The 26,117-nt window shown below is 43.5% G+C and overlaps 1 protein-coding gene across 1 annotated transcript in view; it reads left to right on the top strand.

Moving 5' to 3' along the window:
* Nucleotides 1-25,860, top strand: part of RIPOR1 (RHO family interacting cell polarization regulator 1) — a 203,455-nt gene extending 177,595 nt beyond the window's left edge. Inside the window, 3 exon segments of the mRNA XM_030203645.1 lie at nucleotides 1,918-2,001; nucleotides 4,470-4,560; nucleotides 24,746-25,860. Of these exon segments, the coding sequence (XP_030059505.1) occupies nucleotides 1,918-2,001; nucleotides 4,470-4,560; nucleotides 24,746-24,843 (273 nt within the window). The 3' untranslated portion in view covers nucleotides 24,844-25,860.
* The last annotated feature ends 257 nt before the right edge of the window (nucleotides 25,861-26,117 follow it).

Genomic DNA, 26,117 nt, shown 5'->3' with positions numbered 1-26,117 from the left:
GAACAATCAGCCTGCTGTCCTCGGAGAATACCTTCTACAGGTATGTAGCATTCGCTTTGAATTTGCTGTTGTGACTTTAAAACAATTCTGTGATGTCACAAGAAATCATCGATACCCTTAATTAAGTTTATTAAAGGGAATTTTAAAATCAGCCCACAATGGTAGTTGAGGAGCCCGCGGATACAGGCCTTCAACCAGCTTTCAAAGAGAAGGTATAAACATACTTTGCCTTTGAAAATGACCTGAGGAAAAAGTACCTGAAGAAGATTGCTTTTTCCTTGTTTTTACTGTGAGTGCTTTTTCCCTTGAAAACAATGGGTCCAATGGAGTCAGCATGGTCGTCTGATTAAGTGCCAGTTCTCAGCTTAGTTCTATTCAGCACTGCTATCCATTCAGTGTTGAAGTGAACATGTTAAGCGCACATGTGTGTCGGCATTGTCCATTTAGATTTAGGCTTGTTTGATAGGCTTAAACTCAACTGATAACTTATCCATTTAGCAGCTGAATATTTATTTTTTTATTTGGATTTTGCTCACACCTTTTCAGAAGTAGCTCAAGGTGAGTTACATTCAGGTACACTGGATATTTCTCTGTCCCAGGAGGGCTCACAATCTAAGTTTTTCACCTGAGGCAACGTAGGGTTAAGTGACTTGCCCAAGATCACAAGGAGCAGCAGTAGGATTTGAACCGGCCACCTCTGGATTGCAAGACCAGTGCTCTAACCACTAGGCCACTCCTCTACACATATTGCCTCTGAATAGATCATTTCCAGTTCTGCTTCAGCCCTCTCTTAACCTAGACTCTTAAAATGGATAGTGTGGTGCCCTTTAGTGAGTTAAATGGCATGATAGTTTCCATATATTAAAAAAAAAAAAAAAAATTTACAGATGGGTGCAGGGGCAGACAGACAGTTCTGGGACCTTGGGTAATAAGGGCTATGGGCCCCTAACCACCTACCAAAAGTGATTAAATTAGATAGAAGCTAGAAGAGAGTGGGTCCTCAGGCACTCCCTTATTGTTCCAGTGGTTAGTCTGCCCCTGGATAGGTGAGTTATGTCTCATTTTGAATATTAGCCCAAATGTGCATAGATTTGAAAATGTAATCTGGGTTATTTTCCCAAATTAACCTAAATAGACTCCTAGGCCTGCCTACTTTTACCCAGCTAAAACGATGCATGGCATTGATCCTTTTCCCTGACCTCCCCACACTTTTAGACAGATAAGGGTGTGGCCACTTTTAGCCAGAAAATATACTCATGTAACTAGGCCTTTGCTTGGGTAAATGTTATTTGAAAATTGCCCTCCCACATATTACTCCCTTACCTTTAAGGAAAGAACAAGGGGATTGAGTGTTTTATCATAACCCATACATGAGACCCAGGGCATAGGAAAGAAGGTACAGAAGTTGGGAGAATATACTAGGTGAAGGGACTATCTAGATTTCCACTTGCAATGTCGCAACTGGGAATTAGGCCTTTTCTGGATTCCTTGATGTTTAACTGTATCTGGGGTTTAGTTTCCCTGTAGCATTGGTGTAGCTGGGAGTGAATCTTACTAGTTTCTGGGGACCTTAGTGCAGCTGGGGATTAATGTCCTTTCTTAGGGCTTTTATATGAATGGGGATCAGTCCTCTGTTCAGCTGCTTCTAGTATTGCGTGATTAGGGAATTTGTCTTCTCTTGGCTTCTTGGGGTGTTGGGGATTTGTCTCTTCCCAGCATATGAAGCATTGGTGTCCCTGAGGCTGATTCTCCTCCTAGTTCTCAAGCTGTGATTCAACTTGGGATTAAGTTTTTGGTTTTTTTTCTGGCTCCTTGGGGGCGGGGGGGGGGGGGGGGGTAAGGAGTCTGTGACTGGGAACTTGCTCTTTGGGGATTAGCAATATCTCATTTTACTGACTTCTGTATTCTCTTGTTCAGGCTCTAGTGTGTTTCTTGGAACAGCTCGAGGATGAAGACCCCCTTGTGCGGATATCAGGATGTGTGGCGCTGGGATGTATCAAGGTGAGATTGCATCCCTCATGCGGAAAACTTCTATAGCCACAGAGCAGCTTGCAGATAAGCCTGGGTAGTCTCTGCAGCACTTATAGGTGTAGTTTACTTGTTCAGTATATTTTTATTGAGGGGGGGGGATGCAAGAAATAGTAAGGTCGGGGAGGGTTAACTTTATCTGTTCTCTCGACTGTTCCATCTTTTTGGCATGTCTTTAGACACTTTTTGGAATTCCATGATTAGGGACTTAATATATTGCCTTTCTGTGGGTTTGTGTAACTATATTCAAAGTGGTTTACATAGTATATACAGGTACTTATTTGTACTTGGGGCAATGGAAGGTTAAGTGACTTGCCCAGAGTCACAAGGAGTTGCTATTGGGGATCCAACATGATGGAATGCTCTCCCTTTGACCATGCATTCTGAACCCTCTTTTTAAGGTTTACAGTTTCTCTGAAGACTTACCTGTTTAAGGAAGCTTTTGCTGGCTAGTCGTGATGCTTGGGTGGATGCTGTTTGGGGACTGTCCATTATTTGGGGGGGGTTGGGACACAGCAAGTGGGGGAAGTCTGTCTCTCTTGCTTTCCTATTGAAATTGTATTTCTTTTCTTTCTTGATTACCTGATTTTGTTGTTTTGTACACTGCTTCGATGGTAATTGCCTTCAGTGGTTAATCAAATAAATTGTACATTGCACCCCACACCTTACACATTCTCTATCTCCCCCTCTCCTGCTCAGCTACACGATCTTCAACCCTCCCACTTGTTCAGGTTCAGCAGAACAGATCAGTACACTATCTTAAAACCTTTGAATTTCTTTAATCTTCTGTTTTGTTTTTTTTCTTTATTACCATTCTATTTTTTTTTTTCATTTTTTTTTATAATTGTTTTTCTTCATTGCTTCAGCTGTATAGTTCTGGAGGGCATCTGCTATCATCCTGTATTCACTTGTAGTTGATTGGCTGGCAGAAGGCTGCTTCTGTCACACTGAGGCTAATTCCCGGAGGGAGTGGAATGCATGAAAAAAGATCTGCGGAAGCTAGAAGAATGGTTTAACGTTTGGCAATTAAAATTCAATGCAAAGTAATGCACTTAAGGAGTAGAAATCCACTGGAGACGTATGTGTTAGGCGGTGAGAGTCTGATAGGTACGGACGGTGAGGGATCTTGGGGTGATAGTATCTGAGGACCTGAAGGCGACAAAACAGTGTGACAAGGCGGTGGCTGTAGCTAGAAGATTGCTAGGCTGTATAGAGAGAGGTGTGACCAGCAGAAGAAAAGAGGTTTTAATACACCTGTATAAGACGTTGGTGAGGCCCCACCTGGAGTATTGTGTTCAGTTTTGGAGGCTGTATCTTGCGAAGGATGTTAAAAAAAAAATGGAAGAGGTGCAAAGAAAAGCTACGAGAATGGTATGGGATTTGCGTTGCAAGACGTATGAGGAGAGACTTGTTGACCTGAACATGTATACCCTGGAGGAAAGGAGAAACACGGGTGATATGATACAGACGTTCAAATATCTGAAAGGTATTAATTCGCAAATGAACCTTTTCCGGAGATGGGAAGGCGGTAGAACTAGAGGACATGAAATGAGATTTAAGGGGGGCAGACTCAAGAAAAATGTCAGGAAGTATTTTTTCACGGAGAGAGTGGCGGATGCTTGGAATGCCCTCCCGCGGGAGGTCCTGGAGAGGAAAACGGTAACGGAATTCAAACATGCGTGGGATAAACATAAAGGAATCCTGCTCAGAAGGAGGGGATCCCCAGAAGCTTAGCTGGTAGTTGGGAGGTGGGGATAGTGCTGGGCAGACTTATATGGTCTGTGCCAGAGCCAGTGGTGGGAGGCGGGGCTGGTAGTTGGGAGGCGGGGATAGTGCTGGGCAGACTTATACGGTCTGTGCCCTGAAAAAGACAGGTACAAATCAAGGTAAGGTGTACACAAAAAATGGCACATGTGAGTTTATCTTGTTGGACAGACTGGGTGGACCGTGCAGGTCTTTTTCTGCCATCGTCTACTACGTTACTATGTTACTATTCTATAAAAGAACATGGGTGTCTACTTTCCTTTCTAGAATATTAGCATAATTGGTAGACATATGCATATCAGAATAGGTGCAAGCTTTTACAGCAGGCACAGAGCTAACATGACTCTGTATACCTAATTTCTGGTGATGTATGTAACTTAATATTCTATAAGTTATTTACATAAGTGCGAGTCCTGCCCATGTGAACACCCACCTGTAAAATATGTGCTGTGTAAAATGTGCATGTATTATTTACAGAATAGCATTTAGACCCATATATGCTAGTATTCTAAACATTACATTTTGGGCCTAGTTTGTAGAATTGCACCCATTCTGTTCTGCTGGCACTTAAAGTTGATTGGCTTTTGCATTTTGTATCTCTTCGGGACGATTTGACTCCTACCAATGGAAATGTTTCGTGTTTTAATTTTCTCCTCTTCTCTTTCCTTTTCTAATAGGCCAAAGAAAGCATCGACCAACTGGTGTATCTGTGCCAAACTGACAAGGAAGAGGTCCGGGATGCCGCCAAACACAGCCTTATGATTTTCGGTGAGCTCAACACAAATTTCATCTCCTCCCTTACCTGTGGCATGAATACAAGTATTGGTGACCTCTGTTTCTCATAATTGCACTACTGTTTTGAGTGAGGAGCAGCTGTTGGCCCCTGTGAAAATGATGGAAATGTCTGAATACTGATTTGTAATGTTTTCCCAGTGCACTGTGGCATTCAATATGGATGGCAATCAGTGCTAGCTTTTTTTTTTTTCTGAATCTGTACTGTTTGTACCCATAGATTTCATTTTTTTTTAATTAAAATCCTTTTGGGACCCCTCCCATGAAGCATCAAAATCCTACAGGCCAGAGATAGGAAATCCCAAATGCTGGCCTCGTGTACTCAAGCACTGCACTACCTCCACCCCAAGAATCCTTCCCATTCTAATAGTATATATGGAGCATGGTAGGCTGGCTTCAAATGAGTCCATTGTGGCGCTGAATTTCAGCAGTACCAGGCAGGTGCTGCCAAAGACTTGAAGATCCAATACCAGTACCCGGATAAGGGTTGGCACTGAATATCAGGGTCTAATACAGCCTGTGGGAGATGGTGTTTTAATAAAAATTGTTGCCTGTTATGGGCTGAATACTGACTGGCTTATAATCAATGGAGAACTGTCATAGCTGGATTAGCATAAAATAAAGGATCCTAAAAAAACCTGGAACCGGTCTGAATTGGAACAGAGTGCCACCACAAATAAACTGAAGGTCTTATTACTTTTGTTAGAGAACCCTTTAAGAGAAAATGGCATAGTACAAGAGGAAAGTATGTACTGCAGCATAGAATTAATGACGTGTAGTTCAGATATATGATGTCCTGTTTCATGCAGGGAAATGGTGTTGCGAAGCTGCCCAGTTAGTCACTTTAGAAGAGAAAAATTTTGGCTAGGTCTGGATTTGAACTTGCACCCCAAAAGCAGTATGGAATTTGATTCTACCCATTGAAATTAGTGCCACAGATCCCATAATGTGTTTGAATAAAATTGCATGAAATCCAGGACTGCTGCATTTAGGTGCCCGCACATAATGCCAGCTCTATGGCTGCTGTAAACATTAGGCACACTGATATCCAGTTGTGCTAGTATTCTTTAATGAAACCTAGATGTCTGGAAAAAATGGGACTCCTTACATAGTTTTAAAAATATTTTGCAATTGTTTAAACATTTAGGGATATATCTACTAAAGGCCGTAAGCCCTATTGTGTGCTTACCACATGTTAAAACATTTACCATAAATCGCATTAAAGCATGCTGCAGTAAGTAACCTGTTTGCGTGTGCTAAGAGCACAGTATTTTCTGGAGGGGGCATGTCAGGGGCAGAGAGAGAGATGGTCACGCCATCAAGCTAGTGCATTCTGATTACCGTGTTCTAACTGGTTAGTGCATCCATAATGATGGAGCCCTTAGTACCTTCTAAATAGGTTATGCGTGCTAATGCAAACAGCGCACAGCTTGAAAAAGAAATACTGGAAATTGCGCTATTTTCTAGGAGTGCTAGAAATGGGCTTAACATGCAGTAAAGTTCTGCGTTAGCACATGCTAACCCATTTTAGTACTTTAGTAAACATGCCCCTAGTATGATCTTTGAAAATACATTAGTCCAACCTTTATTAGGAAACATTTTGTGCCGTATGCCTTATTTTGTCATCTTTGCTAAATGCCATTTTGCTAAAACGGATCTCATTGGTCACTTCTGAATGTCATTTTGAAAACTGGGATCATCCAGTTTTACAGCATCGTGCAGTAACATCTGTCAATAATGGTAGTAATTTTTTAATAGTACGTTTTGGGTTATTTGAAAAAAATGTTGGGTCCTGATTTTTCTGGGCTGCCTAAATGGAAACAGCCAGTTATTTAATTGGAGTGGCCTAGTGGTTAGAGAAATATCCAGAGTACCTGAATGTAACTCACCTTGAGCTACTACTGAAAAAGGTGTGAGCAAAATCTAAATAAATAAAATGTACCTGGGCAGTGATAGAGTAGGAATACAAAACTGACTGTACAGCACTGAATTATGCATTTAGTTTAGGTCTGTTGAAAAGCAGAGTACGGTAACCTGCATAGGCTGTATGTATACAGCTGAATATCACTGCTATGTGGATAGCTGGTGGTAGTCACTGCATTATAAATATACTCAGCACTACTGCCTATCCATGTAGCAGCATTGAATGAGTTTTTTAAATGCTGTGACTGGCTTAAAAAAAAAAACAATGACTGCCAGGTTGGAATAATGACCCACGTTGTTGTATAAGAGATTCACATGCACTGCCACCAGTGTCTGCAGATGTACCTCCTGTGTGTTCTTGGTGGATATTCTGAAAACCTGACTGGCTAAGGAGTAGTTACGGACGGAACTGGAACCTTCTGTCATAAGGTGTAGAATGGAGTGTCATGTGGTACAGCCCTCATTATAGGGGCGGCCCTATAATGAGGCCAGCTGAGGTGGCGGCCTCAAGCGGCAGTACAAGGGAGCAGCATCTTGCAGTCAGCCAGCACTCTGCCGCATTCCTTCTCCAGCATCTTTCCTTCCCTTCTATCTGCCACCATGCTGCACACCCCCCCCCCCCCCATGGGCTGGCATCTCCCCTTTTCCACCCTCCCTCAACCCTCTTTCCTCGAGTCTACCTTTAATTTACCTCAAATGTTGTCAGGCAGCGATTCACACATGCTGCCCTGTCGCCGGTTTGACATTCTTTCTCTACTGCTGTGGCCTGCCCTCTCTGTGGAACTTTGTTTCCATTGGGGCGTGCCACAGTACAGAGAGATGATGTTGGTCTGGCAGCAGGGCAGCGCCTGTGAATCGCTGCTGCCACCCGGTGAATTTTGAAACAAAGGTAGATTTGGAGGAAGAGGGGAAATACTGGCCTGCTAGGTAGGGTGGGGGAAGGAGAATGAGGAGAGAGCATGAGAGATGTGGGCTTGGGGTTCTAGAAAGAAGGGAGAGGTGGAAGGGAGAGATGAAAGACTTGAGGATGGGGTAATGGAAGGGAGGGAGAGATGTCAGATTCATGGGAGGGATTGGAGAGGGAGAGATGGACTTGGGGGAGGGCAGAGGGGGTGGAAGGGAGGAAGGAGGATTAGGAATAGATGGGGAGGGAGAGAAAGAGACGGACTCGGACGAGGGCTGAAGGGGGAGAGAGAGAAATGGATTCTGTACAAGGTAGAAGGGGGCAAATGGAGAGATGGACTCTGGGAGGGTGAAGGGGAAAATGGAGAGAAGGGGAGATGAACGGGGGAGCTGAACGGAGAGGACAGGGTAGATGGACTTGGGAGGCAGAAGTGGGAGAGAGAGATGTCAAATGGGGTAGAAGGGAAGGAAGGAGAGATGTTGGGGGCGGAAGGGTTATGAGGGTAGGGTGAAGGATAAGGAGGGGGGATGCTAGGAATGGTGGATCCATGTGGGAGAGGCCATGGGAGGGATGTCGAGGAGTGAGAAGAGGAAAGTGAACGTGGAGAGCAGATGAAAGATAAAGGGAATAGGAGGATGGGAAGTATAAGCTAGGGAAAGAGAGGAAAGTTGGTAAGTAGATGAAAAGTGAAAAGGAATAGAGCAAAAGGATGAAAGTTGAGTGGAGAGAGGCAGAAAAGAAAAACAGAGGAGAGAGCTTGAAGAGAAAGACTGATGTGTCAGAGACAGATGTAGTGAGGGAAGGAAGAAAGAGGAGGAAATAAGAAATGAACAGTGGCTGCTGGAAATAGATTTAGCAGAAGACAGGAAAGCAGAAAAAAGAAACTGGAATCAATGTGATGGAAAAATAAGGCCCAGAAACACAAATGTAGAAAAATATGCTTAATTTTGAATTTATTAACTGGACTATGTTAGCGTTGGGAATTGTGCATTGCAGATGTTTATGTATTGTGTATAGTACAAAAGGAAATGTATTTGTTTCTTCAGTGTTCTGCTTACTTGGGTGTTTTAGGGTCCAGTGTAATTATAGTGTTGCCTTCCCAGATTATGTGGCACAAGAAAGAATCAAGCAGCTGCATCAGACCAGTTTCTCCTCCTCTACTGGCCTGAGCTCAATTGCTTATTTGAACTGCGTGGCTATGTGGAGTCTGTGTGATTCAAATAAGCAGTGGGCCTAGGCTGGTAGAGGAGGGGGAAATGGTCTGATGTGCAGCTGCTTCTTATGCCACATGTTCTGGGAGAAAGACATGGTAAGGTGGGGGGCAAATAGAGAAAGGTAGGTGTTGGGAGCTAAGAGGAGAGAAAGAACTAGGAACCTGGGGTAGAGCCTGGAGAATGATTATTACTGGGTAAGGAAGAAGCTGGGGGAGTGGTCAGGCCTTACAACTGGGGAAGTTCTGCACAAAAAATTACAAATAATGCAGAATTTTAAAATATTGACACAGATCCCCCCCCCCCCCCCCCGTTTACTAAGCCACGCTAGGGCTGGCGGTGCGATAATGCCACATGGCTTAGTAAACAGGGGGGAGAATTTCCCAAAATGTTTTATAGTAAAAAAACATAGTAACATAGTAGATGACGGCAGAAAAAGACCTGCATGGTCCATCCAGTCTGCCCAACAAGATAAACTCATATGTGTATACCTTACCTTGATTTGTACCTGCCTTTTTCAGGGCACAGACCGTACAAGTCTGCCCAGCAGTATTTCCCGCCTCCCAACCACCAGTCCCGCCTCCCATCACCGGTTCTGGCACAGACCGTATAAGTCTGCCCTCCACTATCCTTGCCTCCCAACCACCAACCTCTCTTCCCCCACCTGCTCCGCCACCCAATTTTGGCTAAGCTTTTGAGGATCCATTCCTACTGCACAGGATTCCTTTATGGATATCCCACGCAAGTTTGAATTCCGTTACCGTTTTCATCAGTTTGCGCTGAATTCCCCCAGGAGTAATAAGTACAGTTCTTGCTGTTTGTATCATAACACTGGTGCTACTGTTGTATGACTTGTTTTCGAATTGTATATTGAGTTTGAATTTTCTTCAGGTTTTGTATTCATTCACAGTGGGTAGGTGGCGGGCCCTGACCCAGCAACAAATGCATCTCCATTTTTCCTCCTTTGGGGTTCTGCTACATCTACATAATTACCCACTGGACAAGAAACGGAAAAAGAGGAGGAGGAATAGCTATAATCTACAAATCCCAGTTCACTATCACAACCACAGCCGAATCCATTCTTCCCCAACTTGAAATTGCCTCAGTTAGAATTAACCACCAAACCCTACAGGAACACCTTAACGCAGTCCTACTCTATAGACCACCAGGTAACTGGCATGATTGCCAGACACACTTTATGGACTTTATAGCGAACACATGTGTCTCTAACTCCAACCTTCTTATAGTAGGGGATATCAACTTACACCTCAAAGATCTCAACTCATTAAACACGCATGAATGTAAAGACTTCCTTCAAGTATGGGACCTTCACTGGCCAAACATGCAGCCAACCCACATCACAGGACACACACTAGACATTATTACACACAAATTCTCCCCTGACTCAAACCTTGTATTAACAGATACAGAATGGACAGCTACACCCTGGTCCGACCACTACAAAGCAAATCTGTCCCTCCAATGGCGAATTAAAGTCTCACACCACAAACAAGAACGAACAACATATACCACGAGAGTTAAAATAGATCCATTAACATTCTGGGAACAATTCTACAATAATGAATGGACTGCACTAACAGATTCAAACCAATTTCTACAAGAGTGGGACAATAGATGCAGAAGCATACTGGACAATATAGCACCAATCTAAACCACAACTTCACATAGAAAGAACTCAATACCATGGTTCAACGAAGAATTGAAAATACTAAAAACACAAGTTAGAAGGCTAGAACGAGCATGGAATAAAAAGAAAGACGACTCTGCACTCAATGATTGGAAACAAACTTCAAAGAAAATACAAATACTCCATTAAACAAACTAAAAGATCATATTACAAAACTAAAATCGGAGCAGACTACAAGGATACACAAACTCTTCCAACTCGTGAACAAATTAATAGACACTGCACCGGTGACCTCTAACAGCATAGACACACCAGCAGCCGACAATCTTGCAAGATACTTCAAAGAGAAAATTAAAAAATTACGAATCATGAAGCTTACTAATACCAACGGATACGTCCAACTCCTCGACTGCCTAGACCCAACCCTTGGTAAATACCCAGCTGTCAGAACCTGGACCAAATTCGACACATTATCAGACAACAGCATCTCCCAAACCCTTAAAAATTTCGCCAAGTCACACTGTAAGTTAGACATATGCCCCAACAACCTCATAAAATTTGCCCCTCAACAATTTACATCAAGTCTTATGGAACACCTAAACTACATGCTACAAAATGGACTCTTCCCAAAGGATAAAGGAAACATCCTACTCACCCCTATACCCAAAGATGCTAAGAAGAGCTCAAGTGACCTAACCAACTATCGCCCAGTAGCATCCATTCCTCTAATAACCAAACTAACAGAAGGGATGGTAAACAAACAACTCACCGACTACTTAAACAAATTCTCAATACTTCACGACTCCCAATCAGGTTTTCGCGCTAACCACAGCACGGAAACAGTACTAGTCACTCTACTGACTAAATTTTAAAAAGCTATAGCAACGGGCAACAACATACTTCTCCTGCAATTCGACATGTCCAGTGCCTTTGACATGGTTGATCATGGAATATTACTTTATATCCTGGAATACTTCGGAGTCGGAGGTAATGTTCTTAGCTGGTTTAAAGGATTCCTTACCACAAGATCATACCAAGTGACATCAAACTCGAATACGTCAGCCCCATGGATACCTGAATGTGGAGTCCCTCAAGGACCTCCCCTCTCGCCAGCCCTTTTCAACTTGATGATGACACCATTAGCCAAGTTTCTATCCAACCAAAATCTCAATCCATACATTTACGTAGATGACGTAATGATCTACATCCTGTTCAAACACGATTTAAAGGAAATCACTAATGACATCAACCAAAGCTTCCATACCATGCACGAATGGGCGGACGCATTTCATCTGACACTCGACGTTGAAAAAAACACAATGTCTCATACTCACCTCACAATATAACACTAGCGAATTCACTACAATAAATACACCAAACCTGGCCCTCCCTGTCTCAGACACCCTGAAAATTCTCGGAGTAACCATTGATCGAAACCTTACTCTTGAAAACCATGCGAAAAATATAACCAAGATGATGTTCTACTCTATGTGGAAACTTAAAAGATTAAGACCTTTCTTCCCAAGGACCATCTTTCACAACCTGGTACAGTCAATGGTACTGAGCCACCTAGACTATTGCAATGCACTCTATGCCGGTTGTAAAGAGCAAATCATCAAGAAACTTCAAACAGCCCAGAATACTGCAGCCAGACTCATATTCGGAAAAACAAAATATGAAAGTGCAAAACCCCTAAGAGAAAAGTTACACTGGCTTCCACTCAAAGAACGTATTGCGTTCAAGGTATGCACTCTCACTCATAAAATCATTCACAGAGATGCCCCAGTCTACATGTTAGACCTAATAGACATACCCCCCCAGGAACGCTAAAAGATCATCCCGCACATTCCTGAATCTTCACTTCCCCAGTTGTAAAGGTCTAAAATACAGACTAACGCATGTGTCCAGTTTTTCCTACCTGTGCACGCAGCAATGGAATGCACTACCGCTTAACCTAAAAAATATTTACGAAATAACAAACTTCCGGAAATCTCTAAAGACCTACCTCTTCAACAAGGCATACCTCAATGATCAATAACTGTAAATGTAACACTTCTCACTTATCTATAACTTAGAATTGTGACCCTCTCATAATTGTTTATTTCATCTTACTATGCAAAACATGTTCTCTATGCAATACTACTCTTTATTTATTGCATTTAAGCAATAAAGTTCATGACCTTCAAGCCCTGATGTTGGAGGCAGATTTAGACGTTGTTGCAATCATGGAGACGTGGCTAAATGGTTCCCATGAATGGGATGCAAACATACCAGGCTATAATCTATTTAGGAAGGATAGAGAGGGTCGTAAAGGTGGAGGAGTAGCTCTATATGTGAGAAATGATATCACGGCGACCGAAATGACAGGGACCTGGGGAAAGGAAGAAGCGATATGGATCACCTTAAAAAGAGATGATAGAACCTCTGTCCATGTGGGTGTTGTCTACAGACCTCCGACACAATTGGAGGAATTAGATAAAGACCTGATCGCAGATATTCAAAAGTTGGGAAGCAAGAGAGAGGTGCTGTTGCTGGGAGATTTCAATCTGCCGGATGTAGATTGGAAGGTTCCGTCTGCGGAATCGGAAAGAAGTAGAGGGATCGTGGATGCTTTCCAAAGTGTTTTGCTCAGACAAATGGTGACGGAACCCACGAGGGAGGGAGCGATGCTGGATCTGGTGCTCACAAATGGGGATAGCGTGTCAAATATCCGAGTGGGTGCCCACCTGGGCAGCAGTGATCATCAAACGGTTTGGTTTGATATAACAGCTAAAGTGGAGAGCGGCCACTCAAAAGGTCCTGGATTTCAAGCGTGCTGACTTTAGTAAAATGGGGGAATACCTGAGGAAGGAGATGGGCTGGGAGGAAGTACAAGAAGTGGAAGGACAGTGGTCCAGGCTGAAAGAAGCTATAAATAGGGCCATGAACCTTTATGTAAGGAAAGTAAATAAAAGCAAGAGAAAAAGAAAACCGATATGGTTCTCCAAGCAAGTGGTTGAGAAAATAAAGGTTAAAGAGCTGGTGTTCCAGACATACAGAAAAACTCAAAAGGAACACGAGGAGGAATACCGGATGAAACTGAAAGAAGCCATGAGAGAGATACATCTGGCGAAAGCGGAAGAACAAATAGCTAGAAATGTAAGAAGGGGTGACAAAAAGTTCTTCAGGTATATTAGTGAAAGGAGAATGACTAAAAAGGGAATTGTGAGACTAAAAGATACTGCAAACCGCTATGTGGATAACTATGAAGAAAAAGCAAATTTGCTAAATAGATACTTTTGTTCTGTTTTCACAGAAGAAAATCCTGGAGAAGGACCGCGATGGACTGGAAAAAGTACAAATGAGAATGAAGTGGATAGAGCACCGTTCATGGAAGAGAGTGTGTATCAACAACTTGAAAAGCTAAAGGTGGACAAAGCCATGGGACCGGACGGGATCCACCCCAGGATATTGAGGGGAGCTCAGAGAGGTTTTGGCGGGTCCTCTGAAAGATTTGTTAAATATATCCTTGCAGACGGGAGAGGTTCTGAGGGATTGGAGAACGGCGGATGTGGTCCCTCTTCACAAAAGTGTTGATAGGGAAGAAGCTGGAAACTACAGGCCAGTAAGCCTCACTTCGGTTATTGGAAAAGTAATGGAAGCGATGCTGAAGGAAAGGATAGTGAATTTCCTGGAAGCCAATAAGTTGCAAGATCCGATACAACATGGTTTTACCAAAGGGAAATCGTGCCAAACGAATCTCATTGAGTTCTTTGATTGAGTGACAGGAGAATTGAATCAGGGACGAGCTATGGACGTAATCTACTTAGATTTCAGCAAAGCTTTTGACACGGTTCCCCACAGGAGGCTCTTAAATAAACTGGATGGGCTGAAGATAGGACCCGAAGTAGTGAACTGGATTAGGAACTGGTTGACGGACAGACGCCAGAGGGTGGTGGTGAATGGAATTCGCTCGGAGGAGGGAAAGGCGAGTAGTGGAGTGTCTCAGGGATCGGTGCTGGGGCCGATTCTGTTCAATATATTTGTGAGTGACATTGCTGAAGAGTTAGCAGGTAAAGTTTGCCTATTTGCGGATGATACTAAGATCTGTAACAGAGTGGACACCCGGGAGGGAGTGGAAAACATGAAAAAGGATCTGAGGAAGCTAGAAGAATGGTCTAAGGTTTGGCAATTAAAATTCAATGCGAAGAAATGCAAAGTGATGCACTTAGGGAATAGAAATCCACGGGAGACGTATGTGTTAGGTGGGAAGAGTCTGATAGGTACGGACGGGGAGAGGGATCTTGGGGTGATAGTATCTGAGGATTTGAAGGTGACGAAACAGTTTGACAAGGCGGTGACCGTAGCTAGAAGGTTGTTAGGCTGTATAGAGAGAGGTGTGACCAGCAGAAGAAAGGGGTTGTTGATGCCCCTGTATAAGTCGTTGGTGAGGCCCCACCTGGAGTATTGTGTTTAGTTTTGGAGGCTGCATCTTGTTAAGGATGAAAAAAGAATTGAAGTTGTGCAAAGAAAAGCTACGAGAATGGTATGGGATTTGCGTTACAAGACGTATGAGGAGAGACTTGCTGAACTAAACATGTATACTCTGGAGGAAAGGAGAAACAGGGGTGATATGATACAGACTCTCAAATATTTGGAAGGTATTAATCCGCAAACGAACCTTTTCAGGAGATGCGAAGGTGGTAGAACGAGAGGACATGAAATGAGATTGAAGGGGGGGGGGGGGGCAGACTCAAGAAAAATGTCAGGAAGTATTTTTTCACGGAGAGAGTAGTGGATGCTTGGAATGCCCTCCCGCGGGAGGTGGTGGAAATGAAAACGGTAACGGAATTCAAACATGCGTGGGATAAGCATAAAGGAATCCTGTGCAGAAGGAATGGATCCTCAGGTGCTTAGTCGAGATTGGGAGGCGGGGCTGGTGGTTGGGAGGCGGGGATAGTGCTGGGCAGACTTATACGGTCTGTGCCAGAGCTGGTGGTGGGAGGCGGGACTGTTGGTTGGGAGGCAGGGATAGTGCTGGGCAGACTTATACGGTCTGTGCGGAGCCGCTCGGTGGTGGGAGGCAGGAATAGTGCTGAGCAGACTTGTACGGTCTGTGCCAGAGCCGGTGGTTGGGAGGCGGGGATAGTGCTGGGCAGACTTGTACGGTCTGTGCCCTGAAGAGCACAGGTACAAATCAAAGTAGGGTATACACAAAAAGTAGCACATATGAATTGTTTTGTTGGGCAGACTGGATGGACCGTGCAGGTCTTTTTCTGCCGTCATCTACTACGTTACCTATTTGCAGGCTCAATGTGGACCAATGTTATCTAATCTGGTAAGGCAATTGCCTGAACGACACATTGTAAGCCACATTGAGCCTGCAAATAGGTGGGAAAATGTGGGATACAAATGCAATAAATAAATACCTAATTTTCTATTTTATTTTGTCTAGATATTTGTTTCTAGTTTGCAGTTTACTATTATTAATTTTCACTAAGTGATGACCTTTGTTTTCCTTGTATAAAAGGGATTTTGTTGATACATAGGTTCTGTATAGGAATATGAAGCAGTCTGTCTTTACCAGTTGGAAAAGAGCCTCTGAACCTCCTCTCCTTAATAAAAGACACTTCCCATCACCAGCAGCAGAGGGCTCAACCTTGGTACAATGGACTGGATGTTTTTCTTTTGTATGTACAGTGGTGGAAATAAGTATTTGATCCCTTGCTGATTTTGTAAGTTTGCCCACTGACAAAGACATGAGCAGCCCATAATTGAAGGGTAGGTTATTAGTAACAGTGAGAGATAGCACATCACAAATTAAATCCGGAAAATCACATTGTGGAAAGTATATGAATTTATTTGCATTCTGCAGAGGGAAATAAGTATTTAATCCCTCTGGCAAACAAGACCTAATACTTGGTGGCAAAACCCTTGTTGGCAAGCACAGCAGTCAGACGTCTTCTGTAGTTGATGATGAGGTTTGCACACATGTCAGGAGGAATTTTGGTCCACTCCTCTTTGCAGATCATCTCTAAATCATTAAGAGTTCTGGGCTGTCGCTTGGCAACTCGCAGCTTCAGCTCCCTCCATAAGTTTTCAATGGGATTAAGGTCTGGTGACTGGCTAGGCCACTCCATGACCCTAATGTGCTTCTTCCTGAGCCACTCCTTTGTTGCCTTGGCTGTATGTTTTGGGTCATTGTCGTGCTGGAAGACCCAGCCACGACCCATTTTTAAGGCCCTGGCGGAGGGAAGGAGGTTGTCACTCAGAATTGTACGGTACATGGCCCCATCCATTCTCCCATTGATGCGGTGAAGTAGTCCTGTGCCCTTAGCAGAGAAACACCCCCAAAACATAACATTTCCACCTCCATGCTTGACAGTGGGGACGGTGTTCTTTGGGTCATAGGCAGCATTTCTCTTCCTCCAAACACGGCGAGTTGAGTTCATGCCAAAGAGCTCAATTTTTGTCTCATCTGACCACAGCACCTTCTCCCAATCACTCTCGGCATCATCCAGGTGTTCACTGGCAAACTTCAGACGGGCCGTCACATGTGTCTTCCGGAGCAGGGGGACCTTGCGGGCACTGCAGGATTGCAATCCGTTATGTCGTAATGTGTTACCAATGGTTTTCGTGGTGACAGTGGTCCCAGCTGCCTTGAGATCATTGACAAGTTCCCCCCTTGTAGTTGTAGGCTGATTTCTAACCTTCCTCATGATCAAGGATACCCCACGAGGTGAGATTTTGTGTGGAGCCCCAGATCTTTGTCGATTGACAGTCATTTTGTACTTCTTCCATTTTCTTACTATGGCACCAACAGTTGTCTCCTTCTCGCCCAGCGTCTTACTGATGGTTTTGTAGCCCATTCCAGCCTTGTGCAGGTGTATGATCTTGTCCCTGACATCCTTAGACAGCTCCTTGCTCTTGGCCATTTTGTAGAGGTTAGAGTCTGACTGATTCACTGAGTCTGTGGACAGGTGTCTTTCATACAGGTGACCATTGCCGACAGCTGTCTGTCATGCAGGTAACGAGTTGATTTGGAGCATCTACCTGGTCTGTAGGGGCCAGATCTCTTACTGGTTGGTGGGGGATCAAATACTTATTTCCCTCTGCAGAATGCAAATAAATTCATATACTTTCCACAATGTGATTTTCCGGATTTAATTTGTGATGTGCTATCTCTCACTGTTACCAATAACCTACCCTTCAATTATGGGCTGCTCATGTCTTTGTCAGTGGGCAAACTTACAAAATCAGCAAGGGATCAAATACTTATTTCCACCACTGTATTTATTTATTTATTTAGATTTTGCTCACACCTTTTTCAGAAGTAGCTCAAGGTGAGTTACATTCAGGTACACTGGATATAGTTCAGTGCATCAGGCTGTTTGACTTTGGCTTTATGTTCATATCTAATATAATCGCACCTCCAACGTTCTGAAGCTGACTCCGTGGCAGTGAAGCCCTGTAGTGTTCGTAGGCTTCATAATTGCTCCGCCCATGGTAACGCGATGTCAGAAGAATCCCTCCTTCCCTCCGATTTCCACACCCCCCTCCCTCTGATTTCCGGACCCCCCTGCTGTGACCCTCTCGAGCCCCCCTTCCCACTGCCAACCCTCCCCTGCCGCCGTCGCGTACCTGTGTTGACGGGGGACCCCAACCCCTGCCAGCCGAAGTCCTCTTCTCGGCCGTGCGGCGTGGACGAATCATCTGATCAAGTTGCAATCTGTGTGCGTCTGACTTCCTGCACACAAACAGATTCAGCCGTGATCAGATGATTCGTCCATGCCGCGCGGACGAGAAGAGGACTTCGGCTGGCAGGGGTTGGGGTCCCCCGCCAGCACAGGTACGCGACGGCAGTGGGGGAGGGTTGGCGGCGGGAAGGGAGGCTCGAGAGGGTCGCGGCAGGGGGGTCCAGGGGTCAGGAACTCAGAGGGAGGGAGGGGGGTCTGGAACTCGGGGGAGGGAGGGGGGCCTAGAACTCGGTGGAAGAGAGGGGTTTGGAACTCGGGGGAGGGAATGCACCATCTGTACAAAAACAAGAAAAAAAAACAGGGGGACGACCCTGGAACTCGGAGGGAGGGAGGAGGGGGTGATGACGACCCTGCAACATGGAGGAAGGGGTGACACTGGAACTGGGAGGGAGGGGGGGGGGCCCCAGGCACACACTCTCACTCACACACACACTCTCTCTCACAGACACACTTGCACCCAGTCTCAATCTCTCTCTGTCACACACACTCACACATTCACTCTCTCTCACACAGTCACTCTCACACATACTCTCTCAAACATACACACTCGGAGGAAAACCTTGCTAGCGCCCGTTTCATTTGTGTCAGAAACGGGCCTGTTTTACTAGTAATATATAAAGATATATATTAAAAGTTGTTAAATCGCGAGATGATTGTGAAAAATTATAAGAGGACTGGACGTCTAAATGGCAGTTGACGTTTAAAGTGAGCAAGTGCAAAGTGATGCATGTGGGAAAGAGGAATCCAAATTATAGCTATGAAATGCAAGGTTCCATGTTAGGAGTCACCGACCAAGAAAGGGATCCAGGTGTCGCCGTTGATGATATGTTGAAACCTTCTGCTCAGTGTGCTGCTGCGGCTAAGAAAGCAAATAGAATGTTAGGTATTATTAGGAAAGGAATAGAAAAAATGAGGATGTTATAATGCGTTTGTATTGCTCCATGGTGTGACCGCACCTCAAATATTGTGTTCAATTCTGATCACCGCATCTCAAAAAAGATATAGTGGAATTAGAAAAGGTGAAGAGAAAGGGCGACGAAAATGATAAAGGGGATGGGACGACTTCCCTATGAGGAAAGGCTAAAGTGGCTAGGGCTCTTCAGCTTGGAGGACAGACGGCTGAGGGGAGATATAGGTCTATAAAATGATGAGTGGAGTGGAAAGAGTAGACGTGAAGCGTCTGTTTACTCTTTCCAAAAATACTAGGACTAGGGGGCATTCAATGAAGCTACAAAGTAGTAAATTTAAAACAAATCGGAGAAAATGTTTCTTCACTCAACGTGTAATTAAACTCTGGAATTTGTTGCCAGAGAATGTGGTAAAGGTGATTAGCTTAGAGGGGTTTAAAAAAGGTTTGGACGTAGACCATTATTTAAATGGACTTGGGGAAAATCCACTGCTTATTTCTGGGTTAAGCAGCATAAAATGTTTTGTACTTTTTTGGGATCTTGCCAGGTATTTGTGACCTGGATTGGTCACTGTTGGAAACAGGATGCTGGGCTTGATGGACCTTTGATCTGTCCCAGTATGGCAATACTTATATACTTATTTCATAATAAACCTAATTGCTTAATTGTTTTCTCTGACTCCCAAACCCCTTACTCCCTTATTGTAGTTTTGAGGATGAGGTGGGGGCGATGCCATTTCAACCTTTGCCTCAGGCAGCAGATTGCCTTGGGCCACCCCTATGGAATGCTGCTCTTTTTTGTTCAGCTTCTCTATGTGAATTGCTAATTATATCAATTCTGGTTTTCATGGGTGGTAATAAAATTAATGGATAGGAACAATGTTCACACATACCAAAATGGAAAGTGATTAGAATTAAATATGTCAATGTTTTGGTTTGTACTTGTTAATTGATATGAGTTTGTATGTCATATTTTGGGAGAGAAATATGTGTGTGCGCGCAATATACAGGATGAGGGGGGGGGGGGACCCTAGAGGGTTTTTTTTTTTGCCATTTTCTCAGCAAAAGCTGTAAAATTTCACATTGAAATTCCAATTGGCTGCTGAGAAAACAGCAAATAGGGGGTTACTTGTTTTGCCTCACCCTGTATATACAGACTTATTATAGAATGGTGAAAAGAAGTGATAATGATAATCCAAAAAGCAGGTGTATTCTATAACAGTGGAAACAAGAGAAAGGGGGGTCCACGCCTTCCACAGAAACACAAGCAAAGCAGACCAAGGGTGGAAGAAAACCAAATCCCAATGACCAGCCTAAACAAAGGGTAAGAGCTTCAGAATAAGTTTATTGGGACCCAACACGGTCCATGTTTCGGCAACAAAGCCTTCCTCAGGGGTTGGGTAGCATGAGCTTCCAGCACAATGCCAAAAAACTTGAAGGTGCTAACAAAGCACAGACGGGAGAATGCTGAATTCACAAAGTGCACAGTTTTGGCTGTTTCCCCGTGTTGGGTACCAATAAACTTATTCTGAAGCTCTTACCCTTTGTTTTGGCTGGTCATTTGGATTTGGTTTTCTTCCACCCTTGGTCTGCTTTTTATTCTGTAACAGTGCACATAATTTATAGAAATGCCCATGAACCGCCTCTGGCCATGCCTCCTTTTTGGCAGTGCGCATTGCTTTATAGAATACGCTTACCAAGTTGTATGCATAGATTCTAATTAAAGCCAATTAGTTTCAATAATTGCTTGTTAATTGGCAATTATCGGTGCTGATTGGCTTAAGATAATTAAGTTGCACGCGCAATACAGAATACAACCTGAATTGCATGTGCAACTCCATTCGCACTATGTAGAATCTGCGGTTATCTAGGTAAGTGACTGCATAAGGCTAGGTCAGCAAAAAACTGTCCTAATGTTATCCAGGCTATTATACAGACAGTAGTCTAAATGTCAGTTAGAAACCAGTGGCTAGTCAGACCAGATATTCAGTACTGGTGTCCGGATTAGGTCTGGCATTGAAAATCTGGGTCATTTACTGCCATGGCAGTTAGGTCTTTTAAATTAGGCCCAAAAAATAAACACCTGGTTGGGGGGAAGTTCTCAATGTGTAAGTCAGGTTATTTTACCATAAATCAGATTATTTGAGCACAGGGTCCTATTTTATGCATTGAGGTCCTGTGCTAAAATAACCCAACTTAACAGTAGTCTGCATTATAAATTGTACATTTAGTGGGGAAGTTATCAAACACCTAAGAACAGAAGGCCTAACTGTAATCGCATCTTCCAGCTCAGCTGGATAGCACTGACCCTGTGCCACCCAGCCAGGAGTCTGATTTCTTCATATCCTTTTACAGTCATGTTGCAGAATAAACTGGTTCTAACTGGATCCAGATGGGTCCTTGATACACTGACCTATTTTATACATTTGCAGTGCTTCCTGTTGAGCAGGGAACTCGGCAACAGCATTAATTATTATTTATTGCATTTGTATCCCACATTCCCCCACCCATTTGCAGGCTCAATGTGGCTTACATAGGTTTGTTGTCATTGTCATAACAAGATAACAGATACAATTAGTAATGTGAAGCGATCAGGTAGGGAGGAGGGAAGAAGGAAGGGAGTGATTAGGATAGTTTTATAAGGTGAGCTTTCATAATTGAGTGGGTTGGTGAGGTGACTTAGTGAGATTATAGGTGTTCATTGTAGGCCTTGTTGAAGAAGAATGTTTTCTGAGATTTTCGAAAGATAGTTGTTTCGTTGATTGCTTTCAAGTCTGCGGGTAATGCATTCCATAACTGCGTGCTCGTATACGAGAAGGTAGTGGCATGCATCAGTTTGTACTTCAGTCCTTTGCAGCTGGGGTAGTGCTGGTTGAGAAATTTGCGAGATGATCTTGTGGCGTTTCTGGGAGGTAGGTCCACGAGGTTTAGCATGTAGATTGGGGCGTCTGCATGAATGATTTTATGTATAATCGTGCATATCTTGAACGCAATGCATTCCTTAATTGGGAGCCAGTGAAGTTTCTCTCTTAGTGGTTTTGCACTTTCATATTTAGTTTTTCCAAATATGAGTCTGGCGGCCGTATTCTGGGCAGTTTGGAGTTTTTTGATTGTTCTTTGCACCCAGCGTACAGTGCATTGCAGTAGTCCAGATGGCTTATTACCATTGACTGTACCAAGGTACGGAAGATGTGTCTCAGGAAGTAAGGTTTTACTCTTTTAAGTTTCCACATGGTGTAGAACATCTTTTTGGTTGTGTTTTTCATGTGGGTGTCGAGAGTGATTTTCACGTGGGTGTCGAGAGTGAGGTTTTGATCAATGGTGACTCCAAGCAGTTTCAAGTTTTGTGAGATTGGAAGGGAACAATATGGTGTGGTTATGGTGTTGAAGTTTTTTGTGTTATGTTGTGAGGTGAGTACCAGGCATTGTGTTTTTTCTGCATTAAGTTTTAATTGGAATGCATCTGCCCAGGTGTGCATTATTTGGAGGCTTTGGTTGATCTCGTTGGTGATTTCATTTAGATCATGTTTGAATGGAATGTAAATTGTGATGTCATCTGCATAAATGTAGGGGTTGAGGTTTTGATTGGCTAGTAGCTTGGCTAGAGGTATCATCATTAGGTTAAATAGTGTTGGTGAGAGAGGGGATCCCTGGGGGACTCCACGCTCAGGTATCCATGGTGGTGATCTGTCCTCGTTCGTTATTACTTGGTATGATCTTGTGGTCAGGAATCCTTTGAACTATTTGAGAACATTGCCTCCTACTCCGAAGTATTCTAATATATGTATTAGTATATCATGGTTAACCATGTCAAAGGCACTGGACATGTCGAATTGCAGGAGAAGGATGTTGTTACCAGTCGCGATTGCCTGTTTGAATGAGTTCATTACGGACACTAGTACAGTTTCGGTGCTGTGAATCGTCCGAAATCCTGATTGAGCTTTGTGCAGAATTGAGAATTAACAAGGAAATAGTCAAGATGGTAGTCATTGCTTCGCTAATTCACCATTGGCTATTACTCTAGTCCCTTTGTATTCATTCCTGACCTGGAGGGACACTAATGGGTCAAGACTTTCAAGATATTCCTAATAAATATGTATGAGGAAATATCTTGGCCTTTTGGAAGGCCTCGGTAAGTTGGAGTGAATAACACTGCTCTTTTCCATTGGTTCTTTTGGTGGTGTAGTTTTCAGGATATTCCATAGTGAATATGCATGAATTATATTGGTCTGTTTGGTCTAAGGTGGGGCTTTCAGACCTGATGACTAGTCCAGTTTTCAGACTATCCACGATTAATAAGGATGAGAGACATTTGCAGATGTAGGGTCTCCAGCATATGTAAACTTTACTTCATGTATATTCATAAAGCATATCTCAAAAATCCAGCTGGCTGGGAGGTCACCAGGATGGGGAAGGGTGATATTAAAAGCCATTTCTGCATGTTACAATAAAACTATTTTACCTGAAGGGGGGCCAAATTGCTTGCTTTCATCTACGAAGAAACAAGAAAAAAACAACTCTTTCACAGAGCAATGCAACACACAAACAGCAAAGGTGACAATAAAAGTCCCAAAACAATGGTGTGGTGCAGATTTTTATTAAATGTCAGTGACTCAACATGAGTTGTATTTTGGCTGTAAGGCCTGCCTCAGAAGTCTACAAGAAAATGAACAATAATGCATACATACACCAATATAACATAAAGTATAGCTAAAATATGAGACATCCACTAAGACATGATTCAAAACATATATTGCCATTAATTGTACACTTAGAACCTGGGGGTCTTAATGCTGAATTTGATTTAAGACTGTTTTTATAAAAGATGTTAATATGTTTTTATATTAACCGCACCATTGTTTTGGGACTTTTATTTATTGTCACCTTTGCTGTTTGTGTCACTTTCATCTACAATATGGACACTTCTGTCCATGTTGCTTTGAAGTATTACCAGGGAAGAAGAGGGGGTCGGCTATGCGACGAGGCATGTAAATTATGATAGAAACAATACCTGCAGAGAAAACATATGAACATCTCTGGGGACTTTTTTTTTTAATTTTTTTTTTTGGGGGGGGGGGGGGGGGGGGGGGATAAGGGGCAGCAATAATTGCTGCAGACTAATAGGTAAATATCCAAGAGATTTGTACCAACTTGGATATTTTGGTTATTGCTCACTAAGTTAATTTTTGCATCTTGTGGTTAATTGATTTGTTCAGCATCCTAATATCACCAGTGACATTACAAGGATCAATTGCACAATTATGTTGTGTGGCTCTTGTCACAATAGCCACCCCCAGGCAGATGGCAGGGATTATGGAACAGCTGCTTAAAAAAGAAAATTAAGAACTGAAGAGGAGAAACGGTGGGGTTAACTTTAATGCCTGGCTCCTGTTGCCTACCCACTTAATGCCTGCTGACTGGCTAGGTATTCAGCAGCTCTTAACTGGAGAGTGTTGCTGACAGTTTGATCAGATCTCCTCGGAACTGTTCGGGTAATGCTGGGGTAGAGAGCAGGCAGAGCCGGAAATTGTCTGAGCGCTGACTATGCTCAGCTATGATGCCTGGCTAGTAATCAGGATTTTCCCCAGCCTTACTTGCCCAATCTGGCTCACTGGATAACTCCTGGCAGCTACCAAAGAAACAGATGATATGTGCCAGAATTTGGGAGCAGGCTTGCACAGACTAGCCAGGCCTAGGATTGACCATGGTGGCTAGTGTTTAAAAAGAATTCTACAGGCTGTATGTTGGAGAAAATATTGACTCCAGTTTGTTTCTCTAAATTAACACCTATTTCTTTAAAGCTTTGGTTGACCCAATGTGTTTCTGTTGCAGGGGAGGATGGTAAACTTGCGTACCAGCACCTGGAGGAAACACTCAGCAGCTTTCCACGGATTTTTGCGCCAGGCAGCATGGCGAGCACAGCTTTCTGATTGCCCCTGGTTGGCACCACCATACCATATACTTCTTCCTGAGCTCCAAGAATCTTCAGTCAGAACAGCAATGAAGGATGACTCCTACTCTGATGTCTTACAGTATTAAATCTCCTCCTGTCCGTGCAGTTGCTGCCTTATCGTAGCCTACCCTGCTGCTGCTGAGCACCACAGTATCATGTTGACTGGTGAGAAGAAAAACTTCAGGACTCCAGCTGCAGACACCCATTTTATCACTCAGACTTTCAATGGTTACAACAGGCTGGAGTCTTGGATGGATGTGAATTCAGCTCTTTTCTCAGTATTTGGTTTCACTATCCCATACTGCTGCTTGCAGGATTTCTGCAAGGGTTGATAGAGGCATGTAGACCCAGCAGAGATGCAGCTTGGCGTTAAGACGTGGACTCCCTGTATCTTCTGCCTTGGCAAGAAGAGCCCAGCACTCTTGTAGGCATGGCTCATAATTTGCCTGCTCTGTCGACTCATATGCTGTCCACTCTCACTTTGGAGAGAGCCATAGCCACCTTGAGTTGTGTTTTCTTATATAATAAAGATATCTAATATATATTCTATTTCTTATCATAAATAAAGAATACCTGCCATAATGCCATAATGCCAAGTGCCTCCCTCTCCCTCTCTGACATGTCCACACGTTTTCCCTTTTCCCGTTGTGCCCCTTCCTCCTTTTCCCTATATTCTCCACCCATTCTCTGTACTTCCCTTTACCCTTTTGATAGCTTTGCTTTCCAACCTGTTCCACTGTGTCCCAGTGTTCTTTCCATTCTTCCCTCCCTCAGCCCTTTTGAGATTGTGCAAGTCAGCACATGGATTTTAAGGTATCAATCAGGTGTTTTTACATCTTCATTTTTAGCTCTCTGCATTGCTCACAACAGTAATGCAGGGGTGGGACCGCAGCCGTCATGTTTTGTTTTTATTTACAGATTTTTGAAAGGAAATTTTTCTATAAAAATATATATTATGTAAGTAAATTGTATGCATTTTGGTTTTAAGTCAGGAATAAAGATAAATGTTCTGAATATTTTTAGTAGGATTCTTTTTTTCTGCAGCCTTGCCAGAGTGGTGCTGTCTTTAGAGGTGTGCGTGGGTTTGAGGACAATGGGAATCCACAGGGATGGGGACAGGGACAAAAAAAAGTCATTACTACTGCCGGGATGGATAAAAAATGAATGGGAATGGGAGGATAGATTAGAAGTGAATGGGGATGGGGGCCAGATTATTTCCCTGTGCACAACTTGACTCAAACTTCACACACC

This window comes from Microcaecilia unicolor, chromosome 5 (genome assembly GCF_901765095.1).
Source record: "Microcaecilia unicolor chromosome 5, aMicUni1.1, whole genome shotgun sequence".
Classification (NCBI taxonomy): domain Eukaryota; kingdom Metazoa; phylum Chordata; class Amphibia; order Gymnophiona; family Siphonopidae; genus Microcaecilia; species Microcaecilia unicolor.
This window is presented reverse-complemented; position numbering and strand designations above follow the sequence as displayed.